Source organism: Notechis scutatus, chromosome 3, assembly GCF_049901735.1.
Source record: "Notechis scutatus isolate UNSWTSFEM ecotype Mainland chromosome 3, rNotScu1.2, whole genome shotgun sequence".
NCBI classification, from domain to species: Eukaryota; Metazoa; Chordata; class Lepidosauria; order Squamata; family Elapidae; genus Notechis; species Notechis scutatus.
Genome location: NC_142011.1, coordinates 41,586,393 through 41,607,180, shown reverse-complemented (window position 1 = coordinate 41,607,180; position 20,788 = coordinate 41,586,393). Strand labels below are relative to the sequence as shown.

At 38.7% G+C, this 20,788-nt stretch overlaps 1 protein-coding gene across 1 annotated transcript in view; it reads right to left on the bottom strand.

The window, feature by feature from the left end:
* KCND3 (potassium voltage-gated channel subfamily D member 3) overlaps positions 1-20,788 on the bottom strand; it is a 321,194-nt gene that overhangs the window by 13,489 nt on the left and 286,917 nt on the right. The window contains exon 5 of the mRNA XM_026675177.2: positions 3,475-3,567. Coding sequence (XP_026530962.1) covers positions 3,475-3,567 — 93 coding nt within the window. The remainder of the gene's footprint in view (positions 1-3,474; positions 3,568-20,788) is intronic.

The following is a 20,788-nucleotide window of genomic DNA, read 5'->3' as shown; positions in this document are numbered from 1 at the left end:
CTGAATTTAGAGATGATTTAGCACAAAACTTAAACAATACCAAAAGCATTATTTGTGATTTAAGGAAAGGTGAATTGCCCCTTGAAACTTGTTAGAAATACTTATGTAGAGGTCATTCTTCATTCCACTAGCAATTGTGGGACACTGCAAAATAACTCTTTGGGGGCTCTAGAATTCATAGTCTACAATGAGACAATGTGTTAGTGTGATTTTTTTTAACCAGTTAAGTATGATGGAAAGGCATGCATGTTCAGCATAAATGCTGAATGAACTATTTTGATGAATGCACTGGAAAACACACTGAACATGCTATATGTCAGTCCTGAATGACAACCTCTCTGTTCAAAATGATAGATAGTAAGGTCAACATCAACACACCCTTTCCAATAACCTAACAGCTATTTATTACTGATTGAGATTGAGCCTCACCTGATTTTAATTCCATGCTGATGTAGCACGACATGTATTTTCATTACTATTTCTGGTAGATAAAGATTTCAGCTGAATGGTGAATAATTTATTCTTATTCATTCAGTTTGTTATATTTTGGTCATCAATTATTTTTTCAAACAGCTAATCTCCAAAATTTTAGAAATGTATTTGCCTATTCCCCATTCCCCATTTAATTATGTTGAAAATAATTCAACAACTAATTATTTGAATCAGTTGTTATTCATTGAATAGATTATTCTGACAATATAGCTTGTTTCTGAAGAACATATGATACATATTGAAGGGAATTGGAATGATATTGTGCCCCGCCATCCATCCAAACACAGTATTCATAAAGTTTAGTTGGGGAGAGCACCTTCCTCTTACTCTCCCTGTTTATTCTGTAATTCTGTAATGGGTTTACATTATGTGTTTGTGTGTGTACACAATATGCGTATGTGTGTCTATTCCATTTTTCAACTAGGGCAGGTATCAAGATATACCATTTAATGTTCACAATAGTAGTATAATTTAAAATCACCTAGTCAGATTCATGGCTAACAAAAGCTTTGAACTCAGGTGTCATTGTGACTCACCCTTTTTAAAAGTTATAAATAATGTAATTTAAAACAAATATGCATTTCATATAATTTGGAAAACCCCAATTTAATAAGCTATTATAATATTTTAAGGAAATAAATTTTTAAGTAATTCATGTGATGAACAATCTATTTTCTCACATATTTTTCTAAATCCTGCAAGGCCACACATCATCATCAACATCATCATCATCGATTGAGATATACTAATAACCTTGAAAAATAATTTGTAGGTTTTGTTTGGAATATTTTAGGGATGGGATAAATCATGTCTGTACTTCTGTGCTCAAAGGAAAATAATTACATTCTTATCTTTGCCAGAGTGGACTCCTTTGTCATGGTTCAATCAGAATCAGGATGCAGATTTTATTACCTGCTCTTTAACACAAATCTGTAGCTTTGAAAATGCAAAAATACTTTTGGGTATAACATAAATTTAATCTGAAGAACAGATTTATGAATTTCACTTACTATTGATGTATCTTTCCTAAATTATAAAACAATTACATATTGCTGTGCTGTCCCGACAGTTTAGAGTTAATGGGGTTTGGGATAGTTAGTTAGGATTTGAGAGCTGTCCCCTTAAGGGAATGCATCATGGTAAATGTAGTTAAGGTATCCTGGGAAATGTAGTCCATGTCATGTGGCCATATCTGTAACCCTGATTGGTCACTGAATTGACCCTTGGTAGGTTGGGGGAGGTTTCTTCTCTCTTGCCTGAAGCCACCATGCCATGCAGCCGCTTCAATCATCATCATGGGGTTGAGACTTTATTATCTTCCTACACCACAATTCAGATATGCAAAGGATTGGACATTAAGAAGAACTTCATCATAAATGTGAGTTGACAGGATGCCTGATGAACCAATAAAAAGATTTTGTATGGATGCTTTGTGAAGTTATCTATCTGCCTTTGTACAGTATTTGTACAGTATTTGTGCAGAAAAGGCAAAATAGTAGGAAGATAATAAAGTCTCAACCCCATGATGATGATTGAAGCGGCTGCATGGTATGGTGGCTTCAGGCAAGAGAGAAGAAACCTTCCCCAACCTACCAAGGGTCAATTCAGTGACCAATCAGGGTTACAGATGTGGCCACATAACATGGACTACATTTCCCAGGATACCTTAACTACATTTACCATGATGCATTCCCTTAAGGGGACAGCTCTCAAATCCTAACTAACTATCCCAAACCCCATTAACTCTAAACTGTCGGGACAGCACAATTGCATTAAATTATATATAGACAAGGTATAGCTGTAGCAATTGCAGGGGCATACTCTATCCTTTGAAAGTAAATTTGTTACTTTCAAATTTCCTAGAAGAAGAATGCAGTAGATAAGCTATATTTACTAGCTGTACATATTGACCTAAGTTAGGTGAATACATGCCTTCTGATTTTTTCTGTTAGCTCTCATTGTGGAGATAGTATTCAAGACATGTTTGCAACATTTATTGCGTAGGTAAACATCCTTATGTAATACACTATTCTCCAGAATTCTCTTTTTCCCCCCTGTGCTCTCGATGTGAGTTTTCTATTTGTTCCTACAGCTGCAAAAATGACAACAATTCCTCCAAGGCTTTGCATTCTGTACTCACAATTGGCCTTCATAGGACTATCCTCATGTATAATTCATATATTTAGGAAGGGCTATTGCTTTGTATAAAAAGCAACACAAGCAGGATAAGACTGAAAATGTTATAATTCGAAGAAGGGTAAAACAATAAATGAAATAAAATGTTTATTAAGGCAATAAAGGTATGGATACAAATGCAACGATAATCATTAGAAGGTAGTTGCATAGAGCAACTAGGGACCTTCAATATGCACTTAGGGGCATATTCCATATTCACATACACTGACACATCTGGCCAAATGATCAAAGTCCAGATAACCAAGAGAGTAATGTGTTTTGGTGTACAGTAGATTGTTTTCATATGTACATTAATCATGGATCCACAGAGATGGCCTTCCAGATGTTCCTTACAGTACTTCCAAATCTTAGCAGCCCTACTCAGCATAGTCAAGGGTGAAAAATGAGGGAATGTGTAATACAACATGTAGAGGGCCATCCACTGTTCACCCTTATTCTAAATACTATAGTATGATTATTGAGTAGCCAATGAAAAGCCAGCTCGGTTTTCATACTTCTATTTCAGAACTTATGCACATATTTCCTTTTCTGCTTCTTTTCCTAATTGTAATTAACAAGTATATTTGATAACAGTGTTGTATTTTTGCAATAAAGCATAATGTAATAACATTATTACAGAGCGAGGATAATATGGAACTCCAATAAAAATTAGGCTTATCAAGGCTCAATATTGACTCAATCATGGTAGGCTAAATTGAATATATACCCCCCCACATTTTCTGTTTTTAAAAAAATCCATGGTCTTGAGTGAAATCAGACTCAAAAGCACCCCCTGTTTCTACTTACAGTTGTTTTTTCCAGGCAATGAAGCAGGTGGTGATGCTGACTTTCAATGATGGATGTGGCTTTGTTGATATTGTGCTCATCTTCCATAGACCCCTAAGCAGACAGAAAAGGTATCCATGAGACCATTGGTACAGAGAAAAAAAGCAATCTTACCCAACATCTGAAAGTGCAATATGGAAAAGATGAGCAAGAAAAAGACAAACTTGAGCTTCAATATCCTTGCCTAATAAAAAGGAGTCCTAGTTCTAATGCATAGGGCTATTCCAATACACATAGTTAAATTTTAAAAAAGGAAGGAAGATGATTGAAAGCTCCCTATTCCTCTATAGAATAAGGGTGAAGACAGAGACTGACAGAAAGATAGATTGGCAGGTAAAGCTACAAAATAAAGCATAGTTGTTGCCTTTCCTAATTCCCAGCTAGACAATGATTGGAAGGTTATGAGCATTGTAATCCAGACCAGAACAATAGATTAGGAGACTCTTATTCCATGGTAAAATGCTGCAATAGTTATCCAGATTGCTTTTGCTACAACATAGTCAAAAAGATTTTACTCCTGGGTAATAGAATCAACAGAAACATACCAGACAATCTAAAAATTGCCAACATATATAATTTGGAACATTAAAAAAAATGTCTCTCTCTAGAAAGCTGCACTAAACAGATCCAAAATGACAAAGGAAACTGTCTTACATTCCTAAATTGTGCCACCAAAGCAACTTCTATATGTCTAGGTTAGCTCTGCTTCTGCTTTGTTTGAGACACCAATAACATCTGCAGCTGCAATACAAAGTACAATTTAATTCAGGTTGCATGGCACTTGGTAGGAACAAATAGATCATGGGAAGAGGTTAGTACACATCGGTGTAACAAACACATTTTTTAAAAAACTACAAAGAAACTATTATTTACAGCACAGACAAGAGAGGACGGAAATCTAACCTCTCCCTTTTTTGCCACAGCTGCACCACAGCTTTATTATCAGCATGGAACCCTTGAGCTACTTGTAAAGTGGTGATTGAAGATGTGGACAAAAATTGGGATGGCTCTCTAAATCCTGCACATATGACAAGAGGCTTCTTTTATCTGGAAATACTTAAATTCCAGTCTTCATGGGTAAAGAGCTGTTGTCAAGATGACACTTTATCAATAATCAGCATTTATACTGATCTAATAGTCAGAAAAAAAGATTTCACACCTCCGTGCAAGTGATTCATATTCAACATTTTCTGAAGGGAACCAGGATCTTTCCAAGTGATCAATTTAGAAAAGAATGCTTTCCTACTTCATTATTGTAGGGAATCAAAATAAATCTCTTCCCTGCCATCCCATCTCCTGCTTGTCCTTGGGAAGCAAGCTATGTTTTTCCAGCATTCAACATGAAGCCATGGCACATATGACCAAAATTTGAACTGGAATATCTGTCATTGAACAAAGCAAGATATCACATGATGGCTTCACTCAACAATAGCAATCATGACATTCCTAGATGTAGTCACTAAGCAACCTTGTCAAAGTCCCAGATAAAGTATGTGAGGTGCCTTGAGTGGGAAAGACCCTGGGAGGCCAGGTACAGGCTATGTGTGACTGTCTTTCTGCTCAGGACATGAAAAACTTCCTTGTCAAAATCCAAGCAGCATTTTCAGTTCTTGAGCAGAAAGAAACTCATGTGTGGCCTGTACTGGGCCTTCCCTACATCTCTGAGGTACCTGTGCTCCTTACCTTAAGTACTGCCTTTCCACTCAGTCAGAAGCTGAAAATACTCCATTCCAAAATGCAAGCAGAATTTTCAGCTTCCTGCTAAAGGAATTCAGCTTGTGCAGGCAGGCATGAAGCTGAAATCCTTTGGCAGTGTAATGGACGGTGGAAATTACCTTGGGCAAAGAGAGGAAGAGAAATGCTGCCTAGGAAAGAATCATTCAACAGAGGCAAACTGCCTCCCACCCCCAAGTGGCTTCATGGTCAGAGAAGGAACCTACCTTAATGGATCAAGCAGTTAAAAGTGATGGCAGGAAGTTTTGTACTTTCAGACTTGGACGAGTCTGTTAATGTGGCCTTATGATAAAGTAGATTTTGCTCATATAGATATGTATCCTGTCTGGTTCATCTAGGAGAGCTGATAAGATTTCAGTTCTGTGCAAGCAGGCACAAAGGATTTCAGCTCCATGCAAGTCAGTTCAGATCTAAAATTCTACAGCAGGCAGCTTCTTGAAAAAGATTTCAGCTTTGGGGGGATTTCCGGTTTGTCGGCTTCGCGAGCGGCAGGGATTTGCGAAGCTGCGCGATCCCTGCCGCGCTAGCCGTTTTTGGGGCTCCGACCCAGACGGGTGCGGAGCTAGGCTGCCCTGCAGGGGCAGCTGAAGGTAGGGGGGATCCGGAGAAGGGTTTGGGGTGTTGCAGACCCCCTCCCTGGCCGGCAGAACTCCCTTTTCCCAGGACGTGCAGCGGCGGGTCCGTAATGGCCGCCACAAAGAAGCTGGCAGCCGGGTAAAAATGCGCAGGAGGAAGTGGAGAAAGTGCTTGAGAGGAGAAAGTCTTTCTTGGTTCCTAGGACTCTAAGACATATTTAACAAAATTCCTGAAAAGTATGACTTTCTGAATGATACCTTCGAGAAGAGGAAAAAAAGCGGCAGTTTAATGGTGCTGAAAGGATAGCTTACCCTTATCCTTTGAAAGTAAATTTGTTACTTTCAAATTTCCTAGAAGAAGAATGCAGTAGATAAGCTATATTTACTAGCTGTACATATTGACCTAAGTTAGGTGAATACATGCCTTCTGAATTTTTCTGTTAGCTCTCATTGTGGAGATAGTATTCAAGACATGTTTGCAACATTTATTGCGTATGGTAAACATGCTTATGTAATACACTATTCTCCAGAATTCTCTTTTCCCCCTGTGCTCTCGATGTGAGTTTTCTATTTGTTCCTACAGCTGCAAAAATGACAACAATTCCTCCAAGGCTTTGCATTCTGTACTCACAATTGGCCTTCATAGGACTATCCTCATGTATAATTCATATATTTAGGAAGGGCTATTGCTTTGTATAAAAAGCAACACAAGCAAGATAAGACTGAAAATGTTATAATTCGAAGAAGGGTAAAACAATAAATGAAATAAAATGTTTATTAAGGCAATAAAGGTATGGATACAAATGCAACAATAATCATTAGAAGGTAGTTGCATAGAGCAACTAGGGACCTTCAATATGCACTTAGGGGCATATTCCATATTCACATACACTGACACATCTGGCCAAATGATCAAAGTCCAGATAACCAAGAGAGTAATGTGTTTTGGTGTACAGTAGATTGTTTTCATATGTACATTAATCATGGATCCACAGAGATGGCCTTCCAGATGTTCCTTACAGTACTTCCAAATCTTAGCAGCCCTACTCAGCATAGTCAATGGTGAAAAATGAGGGAATGTGTAATACAACATGTAGAGGGCCATCCACTGTTCACCCTTATTCTAAATACTATAGTATGATTACTGAGTAGCCAATGAAAAGCCAGCTCGATTTTCATACTTCTATTTCAGAACTTATGCACATATTTCCTTTTCTGCTTCTTTTCCTAATTGTAATTAACAAATATATTTGATAACAGTGTTGTATTTTTGCAATAAAGCATAATGTAATAACATTATTACAGAGCGAGGATAATATGGAACTCCAATAAAAATTAGGCTTATCAAGGCTCAATATTGACTCAATCATGGTAGGCTAAATTGAATATATAACCCCCCACATTTTCTGTTTTTTTAAAATCCATGGTCTTGAGTGAAATCAGACTCAAAAGCACCCCCTGTTTCTACTTACAGTTGTTTTTCCAGGCAATGAAGCAGGTGGTGATGCTGACTTTCAATGATGGATGTGGCTTTGTTGATATTGTGCTCATCTTCCATAGACCCCTAAGCAGACAGAAAAGGTATCCATGAGACCATTGGTACAGAGAAAAAAGCAATCTTACCCAACATCTGAAAGTGCAATATGGAAAAGATGAGCAAGAAAAAGACAAACTTGAGCTTCAATATCCTTGCCTAATAAAAAGGAGTCCTAGTTCTAATGCATAGGGCTATTCCAATACACATAGTTAAATTTTAAAAAAGGAAGGAAGATGATTGAAAGCTCCCTATTCCTCTCTAGAATAAGGGTGAAGACAGAGACTGACAGAAAGATAGATTGGCAGGTAAAGCTACAAAATAAAGCATAGTTGTTGCCTTTCCTAATTCCCAGCTAGACAATGATTGGAAGGTTATGAGCATTGTAATCCAAACCAGAACAATAGATTAGGAGACTCTTATTCCATGGTAAAATGCTGCAATAGTTATCCAGATTGCTTTTGCTACAACATAGTCAAAAGATTTTACTCCTGGGTAATAGAATCAACAGAAACATACCAGACAATCTAAAAATTGCCAACATATATAATTTGGAACATTAAAAAAATGTCTCTCTCTAGAAAGCTGCACTAAACAGATCCAAAATGACAAAGGAAACTGTCTTACATTCCTAAATTGTGCCACCAAAGCAACTTCTATATGTCTAGGTTAGCTCTGCTTCTGCTTTGTTTGAGACACCAATAACATCTGCAGCTGCAATACAAAGTACAATTTAATTCAGGTTGCATGGCACTTGGTAGGAACAAATAGATCATGGGAAGAGGTTAGTACACATCGGTGTAACAAACACATTTTTAAAAAACTACAAAGAAACTATTATTTACAGCACAGACAAGAGAGGGTGGAAATCTAACCTCTCCCTTTTTGCCACAGCTGCACCACAGCTTTATTATCAGCATGGAACCCTTGAGCTACTTGTAAAGTGGTGATTGAAGATGTGGACAAAAATTGGGATGGCTCTCTAAATCCTGCACATATGACAAGAGGCTTCTTTTATCTGGAAATACTTAAATTCCAGTCTTCAGGGGTAAAGAGCTGTTGTCAAGATGACACTTTATCAATAATCAGCATTTATACTGATCTAATAGATCAGATTTCACACCTCCGTGCAAGTGATTCATATTCAACATTTTCTGAAGGGAACCAGGATCTTTCCAAGTGATCAATTTAGAAAAGAATGCTTTCCTACTTCATTATTGTAGGGAATCAAAATAAATCTCTTCCCTGCCATCCCATCTCCTGCTTGTCCTTGGGAAGCAAGCTATGTTTTTCCAGCATTCAACATGAAGCCATGGCACATATGACCAAAATTTGAACTGGAATATCTGTCATTGAACAAAGCAAGATATCACATGATGGCTTCACTCAACAATAGCAATCATGACATTCCTAGATGTAGCCACTAAGCAACCTTGTCAAAGTCCCAGATAAAGTATGTGAGGTGCCTTGGGTGGGAAAGACCCTTGGAGGCCAGGTACAGGCTATGTGTGACTGTCTTTCTGCTCAGGACATGAAAAACTTCCTTGTCAAAATCCAAGCAGCATTTTCAGTTCTTGAGCAGGAACAACTCATGTGTGCCTGTACTGGGCCTCCCCTACACCTCTGAGGTACCTGTGCTCCTTACCTTAAGTACTGCCTCTCCACTCAGTCAGAAGCTGAAAATACTCCATTCCAAAATGCAAGCAGAATTTTCAGCTTCCTGCTAAAGGAATTCAGCTTGTGCAGGCAGGCATGAAGCTGAAATCCTTTGGCAGTGTAATGGACGGTGGAAATTACCTTGGGCAAAGAGAGGAAGAGAAATGCTGCCTAGGAAAGAATCATTCAACAGAGGCAAACTGCCTCCCACCCCCAAGTGGCTTCATGGTCAGAGAAGGAACCTACCTTAATGGATCAAGCAGTTAAAAGTGATGGCAGGAAGTTTTGTACTTTCAGACTTGGACGAGTCTGTTAATGTGGCCTTATGATAAAGTAGATTTTGCTCATATAGATATGTATCCTGTCTGGTTCATCTAGGAGAGCTGATAAGATTTCAGTTCTGTGCAAGCAGGCACAAAGGATTTCAGCTCCATGCAAGTCAGTTCAGATCTAAAATTCTACAGCAGGCAGCTTCTTGAAAAAGGATTTCAGCTTTGGATTGCTTGGAGCTGAAAACCTTGGGCAGGGAGCTCTTTCAGTCAGCCCCCAGAGATGAAAAGAGTGCAGCAGCTTGCAACCTACCCTGTTGACTTCACTGATTTTTTAGGGAAGCTGGCAAAGAGGATAGTGAATGGCAATCACATGGATGCGCGCAGGGGGGAGGCTTTTGTGATCAGCTGGAGGAGGGTGTACGTGTCATTGGATTGCCAAGCATCCAGATCACACCAGGGATAGGATCTGACCGGTATAACTACCAGTTCTGTTGCTCTGCGTGGCATGCGCATGCGCGAGTTGCACGAATCGCACGAGTGCAATTTACGACCTGCTAAGCTGCCCGGACAGCTGAGCAGCGCTGTGTGCAGGCGCGCAGCGGTTGGAAAAACCCTTTTTTCCTTCTGTTTCAACTGCAGCTGTGCCACACAAAGCAGCTGCAGTTGAAAAAGCAGGAAGTAAAGGACAGGTAAGAGCCTGGGCGGAGGGGGTGGACCAAAACAGCAGCAGACACAGAACCAGTTCTGTGTCTGCTGCTCTTCAGAGCTACAGGTTCTGCAGAGCCAGACAGAACTGGTAGAATCCCACCCCTGGATCACACCATATGTGCATGTATGCATATACAACGTTTTGCAACAAATGGAAATCCTTTACAGACATTTCCAAGGCCATCGTTAATTTGATCCACCATAAAGTGAACAGTACAATTTTTGTACTGTACTGCAGCAAGTCTAATTTTTTACAGCCATTACCTTGCACAAGTCCTTGTTAGGGTTGCAGCTTATGTTTTTTTGTCTCATACCTACCATCTGTATTTTTACATGCACAGATGGATGCTGTCTGGTTGAATTAAAGACAATAATTAAGCACCTCCCACTACAGATTGCTTGATGATAATTCAGCCTTATTACTATTATTTACCTGTTGTGATTCAAGAAACACATGGCATCTCAAAGGAAATTGAATTTTGCTCCAAGAAGGCTATGTTCGCAACTCTATAGCTTTATCAAAGTCCTTTCTTGGTTACTTTGCTGGCATACTATTACCTAAAACTAGGAGTGAAACCTGGAGATATGACAAGCTTTTTACATTGAATGATAGATACTTCAACTAGAGTTAATGTATCTGGATTTGAATCCAGAATTTTTGCATGCAAAACACATGTTGTATAAATCTGAACTATAGCCCTCTTCTGAAAACAAAAACTGAAGTCTGGATATTAGATTAAGTTAGTCACTCTGCTGGCCATTTTGTTTTCTTTCTGTGCCTCCTTGAAAGAGTCCTTGAAGAGTATATTTTAAAGCAATCCCAAAGTATTAAGGAATTTATTCCAAAACTTTGGAATAAATCTACCTTGTTTTAAGAATTTTCTGAAAACAATTTTTAACTTGGAAAAACAATAACATTGCATTGCTTCCTTTTCTTATATTTATTTTAGCATAATCAGAAATTGCAATTGAAATTTGCTAGACATTTTCATCAGTTCAATTAAGTGCAATACATTGTGACATTCTACCTACTGTGAATGACCCATTTTTTGGGAACATAGCTGTAAAGCTGATCTAATGAGGACATCACATATTTAAAGGATACTCATCAAAGTAACCTCTGTGCTTGAAATTCTTTGATGTACAGTAGAGGCCCTTGTGAATGGGCAATGCATACCACTAATTTTGTGATTCAAGGACATGATTTGCCTACAACAAGATATATTGGTGACACTGAAAACATTATTTTTAGTGTCCCCTTTTTTGTTGCTATGCCTTAGAAATGACATGGCTAAGTAACTGTGTGTATTTAATTTAAATTTCCTGACCTTGAACTTCACCTCAATTTCACAGCATGTCTTCTTTAATCATTGCCATCAATTTTATTTGTGTTTAATAGTTGGGATTTTCAAAAACCATTAAATATGTTAAATCAGTAATTATGTGCTCAAAACAGCTCCTTTAACTTGAGTTGATGTTTTGACAAGGACATATCTTAGAGAATCATTAAAATTCATTTACTGTATGATAATGAATATTATCATTACTGTTATTATGGCATCATTATAGATTGCAGTTATTGACTCCAAATTTTATATTTCAAAATTCTAACAGCAAGGATGAGAGGGTGAGTGGGAATATGGACAATTGTGGATACAGATTTTTTTCTTCAGAAGTTGTACTGCTACATCATATATTGTGATTCTGTCCTTGCCCTTGTTATAATTATCCTATTTTATCGTTTTAGCTTTTAAGCTTTATATAGTTGTATTGGCTTGGCTGCTTGCAACCTGTTTTAGACATTTATTTTTTAAAATAAGTAAAATTAATACAATGGAGGATTTCAATACTGATGGAGTTAATTATTTATACATTACATATGGAAATTGCTACCACTAGGTATAGTGATAGCCATCAATTTAGATGGACTCGAGACTGAATTCATGGAAGAATAGTTTTGATGTCAGTGAATTATTTCCTGGGACACAAAGAGCACATCTTAAATAGAAACTATAGAAGAGCAGAAAGAGAACAAAGTTATTTCTATTGTATCCTGTTTCTAAGCTTCTACCGTGTTTCTCATATAATAAGGCCGGGTCTTATTTTTTTTTTGAGCCCCGAAAAAATGTCTAGGCCGTCTTTTCGGGGGTGACTTAATTCCCCCCCTTGCATCTTTGGGTGGGCGGGCAGCGACGGCTTGGATGTTGACCTCGGCGTTGGTGGGGCACTTTGTATCGGGGTCAACGCAGGCAGCACCATATCCGGGTGTGCAACAAAAGTACTTCCTAATGGCAAGCCCCCCACCATTCCCCCCCATTTTGCATGTTTTAATATAGGCCTTAATTTGGGGGGAGGGGCTTAATTTCATTTCATGCCTATAAAACATGCTGGGACTTCCTATTGGGGGAGGCCGTATTGTTGGAGAAACAGGGTAGTAGGTTACAATATATTAAAGACCAGACAATGGCTTTTTAACAGAGGTGTTATTTAAATTATGCAACAACTAGAGATACCTGAGCTCCTGATACTTTTCTGATTAGGCTAGCCCAGGGGTAGGGAAACTTGGCTCTTTTATCACTTATGGATTTCAACTCCCAGAATTCCTGAGTGAGCCATAAAAGGTTCCTCATCCCTGGCCTACTGGTTTTTCAGTTGTGGGGGAAATCAATTTTTGACTTGAATGTTTAATATTAAACAGTCCCATTGAAGTAAAAAATTGATTTCCCCCACAACTGAAAAACCAGTAGGCCAGGGATGGGGAACCTTTTATGGCTCACTCAGGAATTCTGGGAGTTGAAGTCCATAAGTGATAAAAGAGCCAGGTTTCCCTACCCTGGGCTAGCCCATTGAACCCTTATTCTCTAGCTTCATTCTCAAAGCACAGCAGTGCGCACACAAACACAAAGACCAAAGGATAAAATAGTTGTAAAGGAAGTAATTGGGACGGGTACAGGCACCATGAGTGCACAGGTGAGCAACTAGACTGCCTACTGGAGATATTTAGTTGTTTCCCGAATCTGATCCTACTACTGTAAGTTTCAATCTGTTCTCCAGTTGAAGAAGATTGAGGCCAAAAAGGCTAGATAAACCCATTGTCTTTTGGTTTGATTTGGCAGAGCTCTTTTTATGTTGCTACCAGGAAAAACTACTCCTGTGGTTATTTTGCATAACATGTAAAGAAGGATGCCTTAATAAGCCAAAACTAAAAGAGAAGATTTGTTCTTTGGCTTTCTTTTCTGGGTTGTTGTGATGGGAAAAAGACAGAGGTCCTGCTTTAAATATTACACTATGCAAATCACAGAAGTTTCTATGGTTTATTTTGGCCCTCTTGCTATACTTGCTCATTTTGAAGAATTCTGGTTTAGTGTGATATCAGAAAATGTTACTTTTTCTGCATATTTTCAAATACATTATCATATACAGTACTGGTGGATATTTTTTACATTTTTAGAACGAATATAATGTAGTGCTAAACAATATTTCCTTCAACTTCATCAAAAGGTGCATCTATTAACTTTCAGATCTCATCCATTTGGATGAAAATATTGTGAAGTTTACAAGCAAAGTCAATGGGCAATCCAGATTCATTTAACAGCCATGTTACTCAGTGGTGGGATTCAAATTTTTTTTTTTTTTACTTCTGGTTCTGTGGGCGTGGCTTGGTGGGCATGGCAGGGGAAGGTACTATACAATCTCCAGTCAGAGGTGGGATTTGCCGCTTCTCCAAACTACTCAAAATTTCCACTACCGGTTCTCCAGAACTGGTCAGAACCTGCTGAATACGACCTCTGATGTTACTAACTTCTCAACTGCGGTGTGATTCACTTAAAAATGTGGCCAGAAAAGTCAGAAAACATAGCAGAACTCACTTAACAAACTTCTCATTTAGCAACATTTTGGGCTCAATTGTGGTTGTAAGTTGAGAACTAACTGTATTTATATGGCTTTTTAGAAGCTTAAAAGAGTGAGGGCCTGCAGGATCCCAAGGAAAGGGTATTTCATGGGGCATAGACTCCTATGGAAAAGGCACACTTCCTAGACTCCACTAAATGGCAGCATTTGATGAAAGGGAGCTGGGGTGTGCCCACATAATCCAATCTATGCTTTAGTCATGTAACAGTCCATTTTTAAATGTATCTTTTTAATGGTAATTTTTGATAGCATGATTATGTAGTGTCAGCACTATCAGTAATGAAATTTCATCAGGTTTATATCTAATAAAAACCTGAACTTTTTATCTAAGTTCATTCCCTGCACTGGCTTCACTGTTGTTTGCAGGCATAGTAAAGAGAAGGAACAGGCCTTTTTTGGAACCAGTAACAGCACATCAGCTCTATCAGTGGCAAATGAAAGTCAAAGGGGACATAGCAATGACACAGGGGGGTTAGGCTTACATTTCGGTGAGCTATACATTATGTCTTTAAATTCTGCAATTTACAGTATAAATTTGGCAATGCAATCAAGTATTTTAAATCAATGACCTACAGAATTTAAAACAAAAATAGCAACAAGTCAGCCTCAATCTACTAGATGGCTGTTAAAACTGAACCGAGGATCTAAATGTGCTCCCTATTCTATCTTTCCACATGCAGGGTTATGTATATGCTCAAGAAAAAAGTTCCACTAAGTTCTAAACCTACCAGTTTAGGTCTATAGTTTAAATGCAGTGTTGTCCTTTGATTTTTTTCAAGAACTGAGATTCTTAGGAGAATTGCATTCCTATTTCCTTCTGAGATGAGTAACTTTTGAAAATCTGGCAACAGAGGGCAGCATAGAAGGGCTTTGTGATCTATTAGCTATATAAACTCGATTTGTATATTTTTTGTCTAACAAGGTAGGAAAATAAGCTTTTATAGATGGCAACCTGAATTCAGGCAGCTGATAACTGTAGTATTACCATCATCTACTAATCCATATCTCCCATAAAATATCAGAGGGAAAGCAAAAGCATTGTGATAAGCATAGTGGAAGAAGAATTGAGATTCTGTCAAGGAGATTATATTTAAACCGGGTATATTCAGATTTAGGCTAGCAGATTCACTGTGGGTCAGTCTGTAGTCTCAGTTCAGTTCAAGACAATGGAAGATGTAATGATTGTGGTGAATAAGAAACAGAGCAGAATTGCATAGCATTTATCAATCAGGCACTCTATATAAATCATAATCAGAAGACATATAGGCTTAAAATATTTTCTAATATTGAATGCTATGATTTGGGTTTTAATTTATATAAAGTGGAAATATAATATCCAAATACCAGCAATTTGCAAAACTTCATTTCAGCAACATGCTTTCCCATTTCTTTTTAGTTGTGTGTATCTGTGTACAGGAGGCTGTATTTAGATTGATGATAGTTTGCCTGGCAGGACTTCACTGATGGAAGGAATTTATGAAAACAACAGGTAAAAGAAAAGAGCAGAAACCCACGAAGTTCTGCACATCTGTTTCAAGAAACCGTGATGCTATAAAAACACCAAGCAGCCTAGAGTCTGATTTAGATTCCCGCAGCATCTTCCCTAGGGTTATATAGTTAAATCATAGACTCTTATTAACTGATTGGAGCTGGCATTGAGAGCAGGAGCCAAGTCATGACAACACTGTGCTGTGTTCAAAGGGTGCAATGTATTTGATAGCAAGATTTCTAAGATGTATTATTTGAGGGTGGGGGGAGTACATGTGACTGTTAAATTCCTTTTTCCCCTTTAGGTAAAACTGGCATCTGGTTTTAGTGGGCAATAAACCTGTAGACAGCAATAATTTGAAAAAGTTTTGATGCGGCTTCTAATTTTAATTCTATCCCCAATGATCACTTTATTAAATGGAATTCTATTCTCCTATTCATCCTTCATAACTGCATTTTTGCAGTTGTACATGAAAATAAACTTCATATTTTCTTATTATGATGGTTCTTAGCTTGGCCAACCAAGAATAAGATTGGACAATCTGAATTAAAAAATTGAATAAATTAATTGTCCCCACACTACAAACATTGATGTAGCTAGAGAGAATATAAAAAGAAATATGGAAATAGATGTGACTGGTGGTAATACACCAGTGAGTGTGTGTGTGTGTGTGTGTGTGTCTGTCTGTCTGTCTGTCTGTCTGTCTGTCTGATCATGCATGTTCTTTCTCACCCCCTTCCCAACATATTATTAGTTTTATTAGTAAAATTAGAAGGCATGGTATCAGATAATAAGCATGGCACATTTGGCCTGGAAGGCACATTTTTTGTTTGTACAAAAAAATTTGCTTGTTTATTTCAGTGATGCCCTTAGTGAACAGAGGCAATGATAAACATGACAACATTTTGCAAATTTGAATGCATATTTGCAACTTAGAATAAAAGATACGTGACAAGAAAGTGCATACTGTTTTGGAAACTGTTCCAGAAGAGTTCTTTGTAACAATTTGTTGCCAAACATGTCCTGTGACCAACAATCGGGCTTTCTATTACTGTTTTTGGATCTTTTACCCACTTTTATTTGAGTAACTTTTCTAGCTCAGAAATATTCTTGTTCTCCTTATGTGATCTCTCCAAGTATTTTCAATACCATTCAATATTTTAAGATAAAGTAACATTTAGTGAAAAATATTCCAAAATCTTAACTATATATATATATGTATATATATTTGTTTTCTTAAGTTTTCGCGGGTACTTACATGTATGGTGTTCGGCTTGGTTGGGTATTTTCCCGTCATTGTAGTTCTTTTAAAGTTGTAGCAACGTTTCAGCAGAATCTCATCTGCCATCATCAGGCTTCTGTATTGTGTCCGTCTGTGGGTCAGACTTTTACAGTGGTTTCAGATTTAAATTTGGGGCAGCCTATTGCTGTGCCAGAATGGTTTTTCTTCATCCTGATTGGTTGGGAGTCTTGGTCTGTGTTTATTGGTCTCGGAGTTTGCTGTGTTCTGCTTGATGGGTGTCTCTGATATCTTCTGTCTGTTTTTGGCTCTTTTTGTATCTTGATTGGCTGGCAGCATTGTGTTACTTTAATGGAGGCCTTTAGTGCAGCTTGGCTTCGGGTAAATGGACGGCTATCATTAGTTAGGAAGCTGGGTTTCATCTGGGTGCCTGGTTGGGGTGTGTTTGAGCTGGAGGTATCAGGGGGATCTGTTTGTGCCCAGGTGTTTGCCTGGCTTGTGGTGTGGATATTTTTTTGTTTGTGAGTGCAGGCTTCCAAATGATTGACAGCCTGGTGGAATCATCTCTTCTGTTCATGCTTTCTGGTCTTTTTCAATCTCTATGGCTTCTCTGATGACTCTGTGGCTAGGGTTTTCCATAGTGGCCAGGGTTTTGGTGCCATTGAAGTTGATGCTATGACCTGTAGCTTCCATGTGTTGGACTAGTGAGGAAGTGTGTTCCAGCTTTTTGACTGCATTTTTGTGTTCATCCAGGCGGGTACTTATTCTTCTATTGGTCTGTCAATGTATGTGGCCGGGCATGATGCACAGGGGACTTCGTATATGCCTTGGTTTTCCAGGTCAATTTTATCTTTGGGGTTGCTAAGGATGGCTGCTATTTTTCTGTCTGTTTTGAAGGCAGTCCTGATGTGATGTCTGTGTAGTACCTTACTAATTTTGTCTGTAGTACCTACAGTCCTGCCCTACATAAGAGGTACTACAGACAAAATTAGTAAGGTACTACACAGACATCACATCAGGACTGCCTTCAAAACAGACAGAAAAATAGCAGCCATCCTTAGCAACCCCAAAGATAAAATTGACCTGGAAAACCAAGGCATATACGAAGTCCCCTGTGCATCATGCCCGCCACATACATTGGACAGACCAATAGAAGAATAAGTACCCGCCTGGATGAACACAAAAATGCAGTCAAAAAGCTGGAACACACTTCCTCACTAGTCCAACACATGGGAAGCTACAGGTCATAGCATCAACTTCAATGGCACCAAAACCCTGGCCACTATGGAAAACCCTAGCCACAGAGTCATCAGAGAAGCCATAGAGATTGAAAAAGACCAGAAAGCATGAACAGAAGAGATGATTCCACCAGGCTGTCAATCATTTGGAAGCCTGCACTCACAAACAAAAAATCTCCACACCACAAGCCAGGCAAACACCTGGGCACAAACAGATCCCCCTGATACCTCCAGCTCAAACACACCCCAACCAGGCACCCAGATGAAACCCAGCTTCCTAACTAATGATAGCCGTCCATTTACCCGGCCAAGCTGCACTAAAGGCCTCCATTAAAGTAACACAATGCTGCCAGCCAATCAAGATACAAAAAGAGCCAAAAACAGACAGAAGATATCAGAGACACCCATCAAGCAGAACACAGCAAACTCCGAGACCAATAAACACAGACCAAGACTCCCAACCAATCAGGATGAAGAAAAACCATTCTGGCACAGCAATAGGCTGCCCCAAATTTAAATCTGAAACCACTGTAAAAGTCTGACCCACAGACGGACACAATACAGAAGCCTGATGATGGCAGATGAGATTCTGCTGAAACGTTGCTACAACTTTAAAAGAACTACAATGACGTGGGAAAATACCCAACCAAGCCGAACACCATACATGTATATATATATATATACAAAACTCATACCACTTCTTGGAATTGATCAAAGATCTACATGTGGAGCAGGAAGATCTGCTTGTAAGCTTCGACGTGGTTTCACTATTCACTCAAGTCCCGATAAAAGAGACCCTGGAAATCATCAAAAATAAATACCAACCAGCTAAACACCTCATGGAACTAACAGAACACTGCTTAACCAACACATATTTCATATACAAAGGACAAAGATACAAACAAATTGAAGGAGCCCCTATGGGATCACCACTGTCACCTGTCATTGCAAACCTGTTCATGGAAGAATTCGAATCCAGAGCCCTGGCCAATGCCATCCACAAACCCAAACTATGGTTAAGATACATCGATGACACATTCGTGATTTGGCCCCATAGAAAAGAAAACCTAAACAACTTCCTAACACACCTAAACAGCACACACCCCAAAATCAAGTTCACCATGGAAACGGAAACAAACAAACAACTACCATTCCTAGATGTACTAATCTACAAAAAAACAGATGGCACACTAGGACACACTATATACCAGAAGAAAACACACACCAACCGCTACCTCAACGCCCAATCCCACCACCACCCAGCACAGATAAACTCTGTGGCTAAAACACTAATTACTAGAACCAAACGCCTGGCAGACAAGACACATATTAAGACTGAACTATGCACCCTGACCAAAGTACTGACAGCCAACGGCTTCCACAAAAGCAAAATCACCGGCTTGATCCACAAAAACACACTGAGACATAATAGAGACCCAGAAGATGAACAGACCTATGGAACAGCTGTCCTGCCCTACATAAGAGGCACTACAGACAAAATTAGTAAGATACTACACAGACACCACATCAAGACTGCCTTCAAAACAGACAGAAAAATAGCAGCCATCCTCAGAAACCCCAAAGATAAAATTGACCTGGAAAACCAAGGCATATACGAAGTCCCCTGTGCATCATGCCCGGCCACATACATTGGACAGACCAATAGAAGAATAAGTACCCGCCTGGATGAACACAAACATGCAGTCAAAAAGCTGGAACACACTTCCTCACTAGTCCAACACATGGAAGCCACAGGTCATAGCATCAACTTCAATGGCACCAAAACCCTTGCCACTATAGAAAACCCCAGCCACAGAATCATCAGAGAAGCCATAGAGATTGAAAAAAGACCAGAAAGCATGAACAGAAGAGATGATTCCACCAGACTGTCAATCATTTGGAAGCCTGCACTCACAAACAAAAAAATCTCCACACCACAAGCCAGGCAAACACCTGGGCACAAACAGATCCCCCCTAATACCTCCAGCTCAAACACACCCCAACCAGGCAACCAGATGAAACCTAGCTTCCTAACTAATGATAGCCATCCATTTACCCGTTTACCCATATATTTTCATGCTATACTATCGTGTAGAAGATATAGCCAAATTGAGTTGTTCCAGAAAACAAAGAAAGTCTCAGGTTAAAATAGCAAAATTAGTAGGTTTTAGTTGGACATCAGGAACTGAGGAGACCTTTAAAAAGATAAGCTTGCCAGTCTTGGCCCTTCCTTGGAAGGACCATCCTATCAGTTATACAGTAGTGAGGTACAAGTAACTTTCATAATTTTGCCAATACCATTCTTAAAATAAAATAAAATAAAATTTATGCCAGTACCTTTAAGTGTTAATTTGGTATCTAATTTCTCATTGTCAAGAGACTTAAACCTGCCCTAATTTCACATAGTTTAAAAGTAGAAACTGACCCAAACATGCATACTAGATTGAACATCTTTGAACTCAAATTTAGACTGCTAAGAGAATTTAACTAAATTCCCAGTTGCGCTGACAAAACCAGCACAGAAATGTATCATTCCATCTGTACAAGTAAGAATAAATGTTAGGGTTGTAGCATAAAAGAAGTTGCAGGCTAAGAGAATGAATGAAATTCAAATAACGTTAGCGTTGCACCTCAACAGTGCTATGGCAGCCCAGAAGATGACAGAATTATTTGCTAGCTATTCACATGTCAGAAACACTGCTGTACATCCAAAACACAGTATTCTTCATAAAAGTGAAGCTACAACCTTGTATATTGGGAAAGTGCAAGTCTAACCATTCAGATAATGGGATGCTAGGATACCTGCAAGGTCAGCATAGGAGAAAATGAATGCTTTGGAAATTATTAGAACATTATAGGCCTGTAACAATTATGAATAACCCTGCTGTGTATTGACAGTTGCAAATTCTGAAGAAGA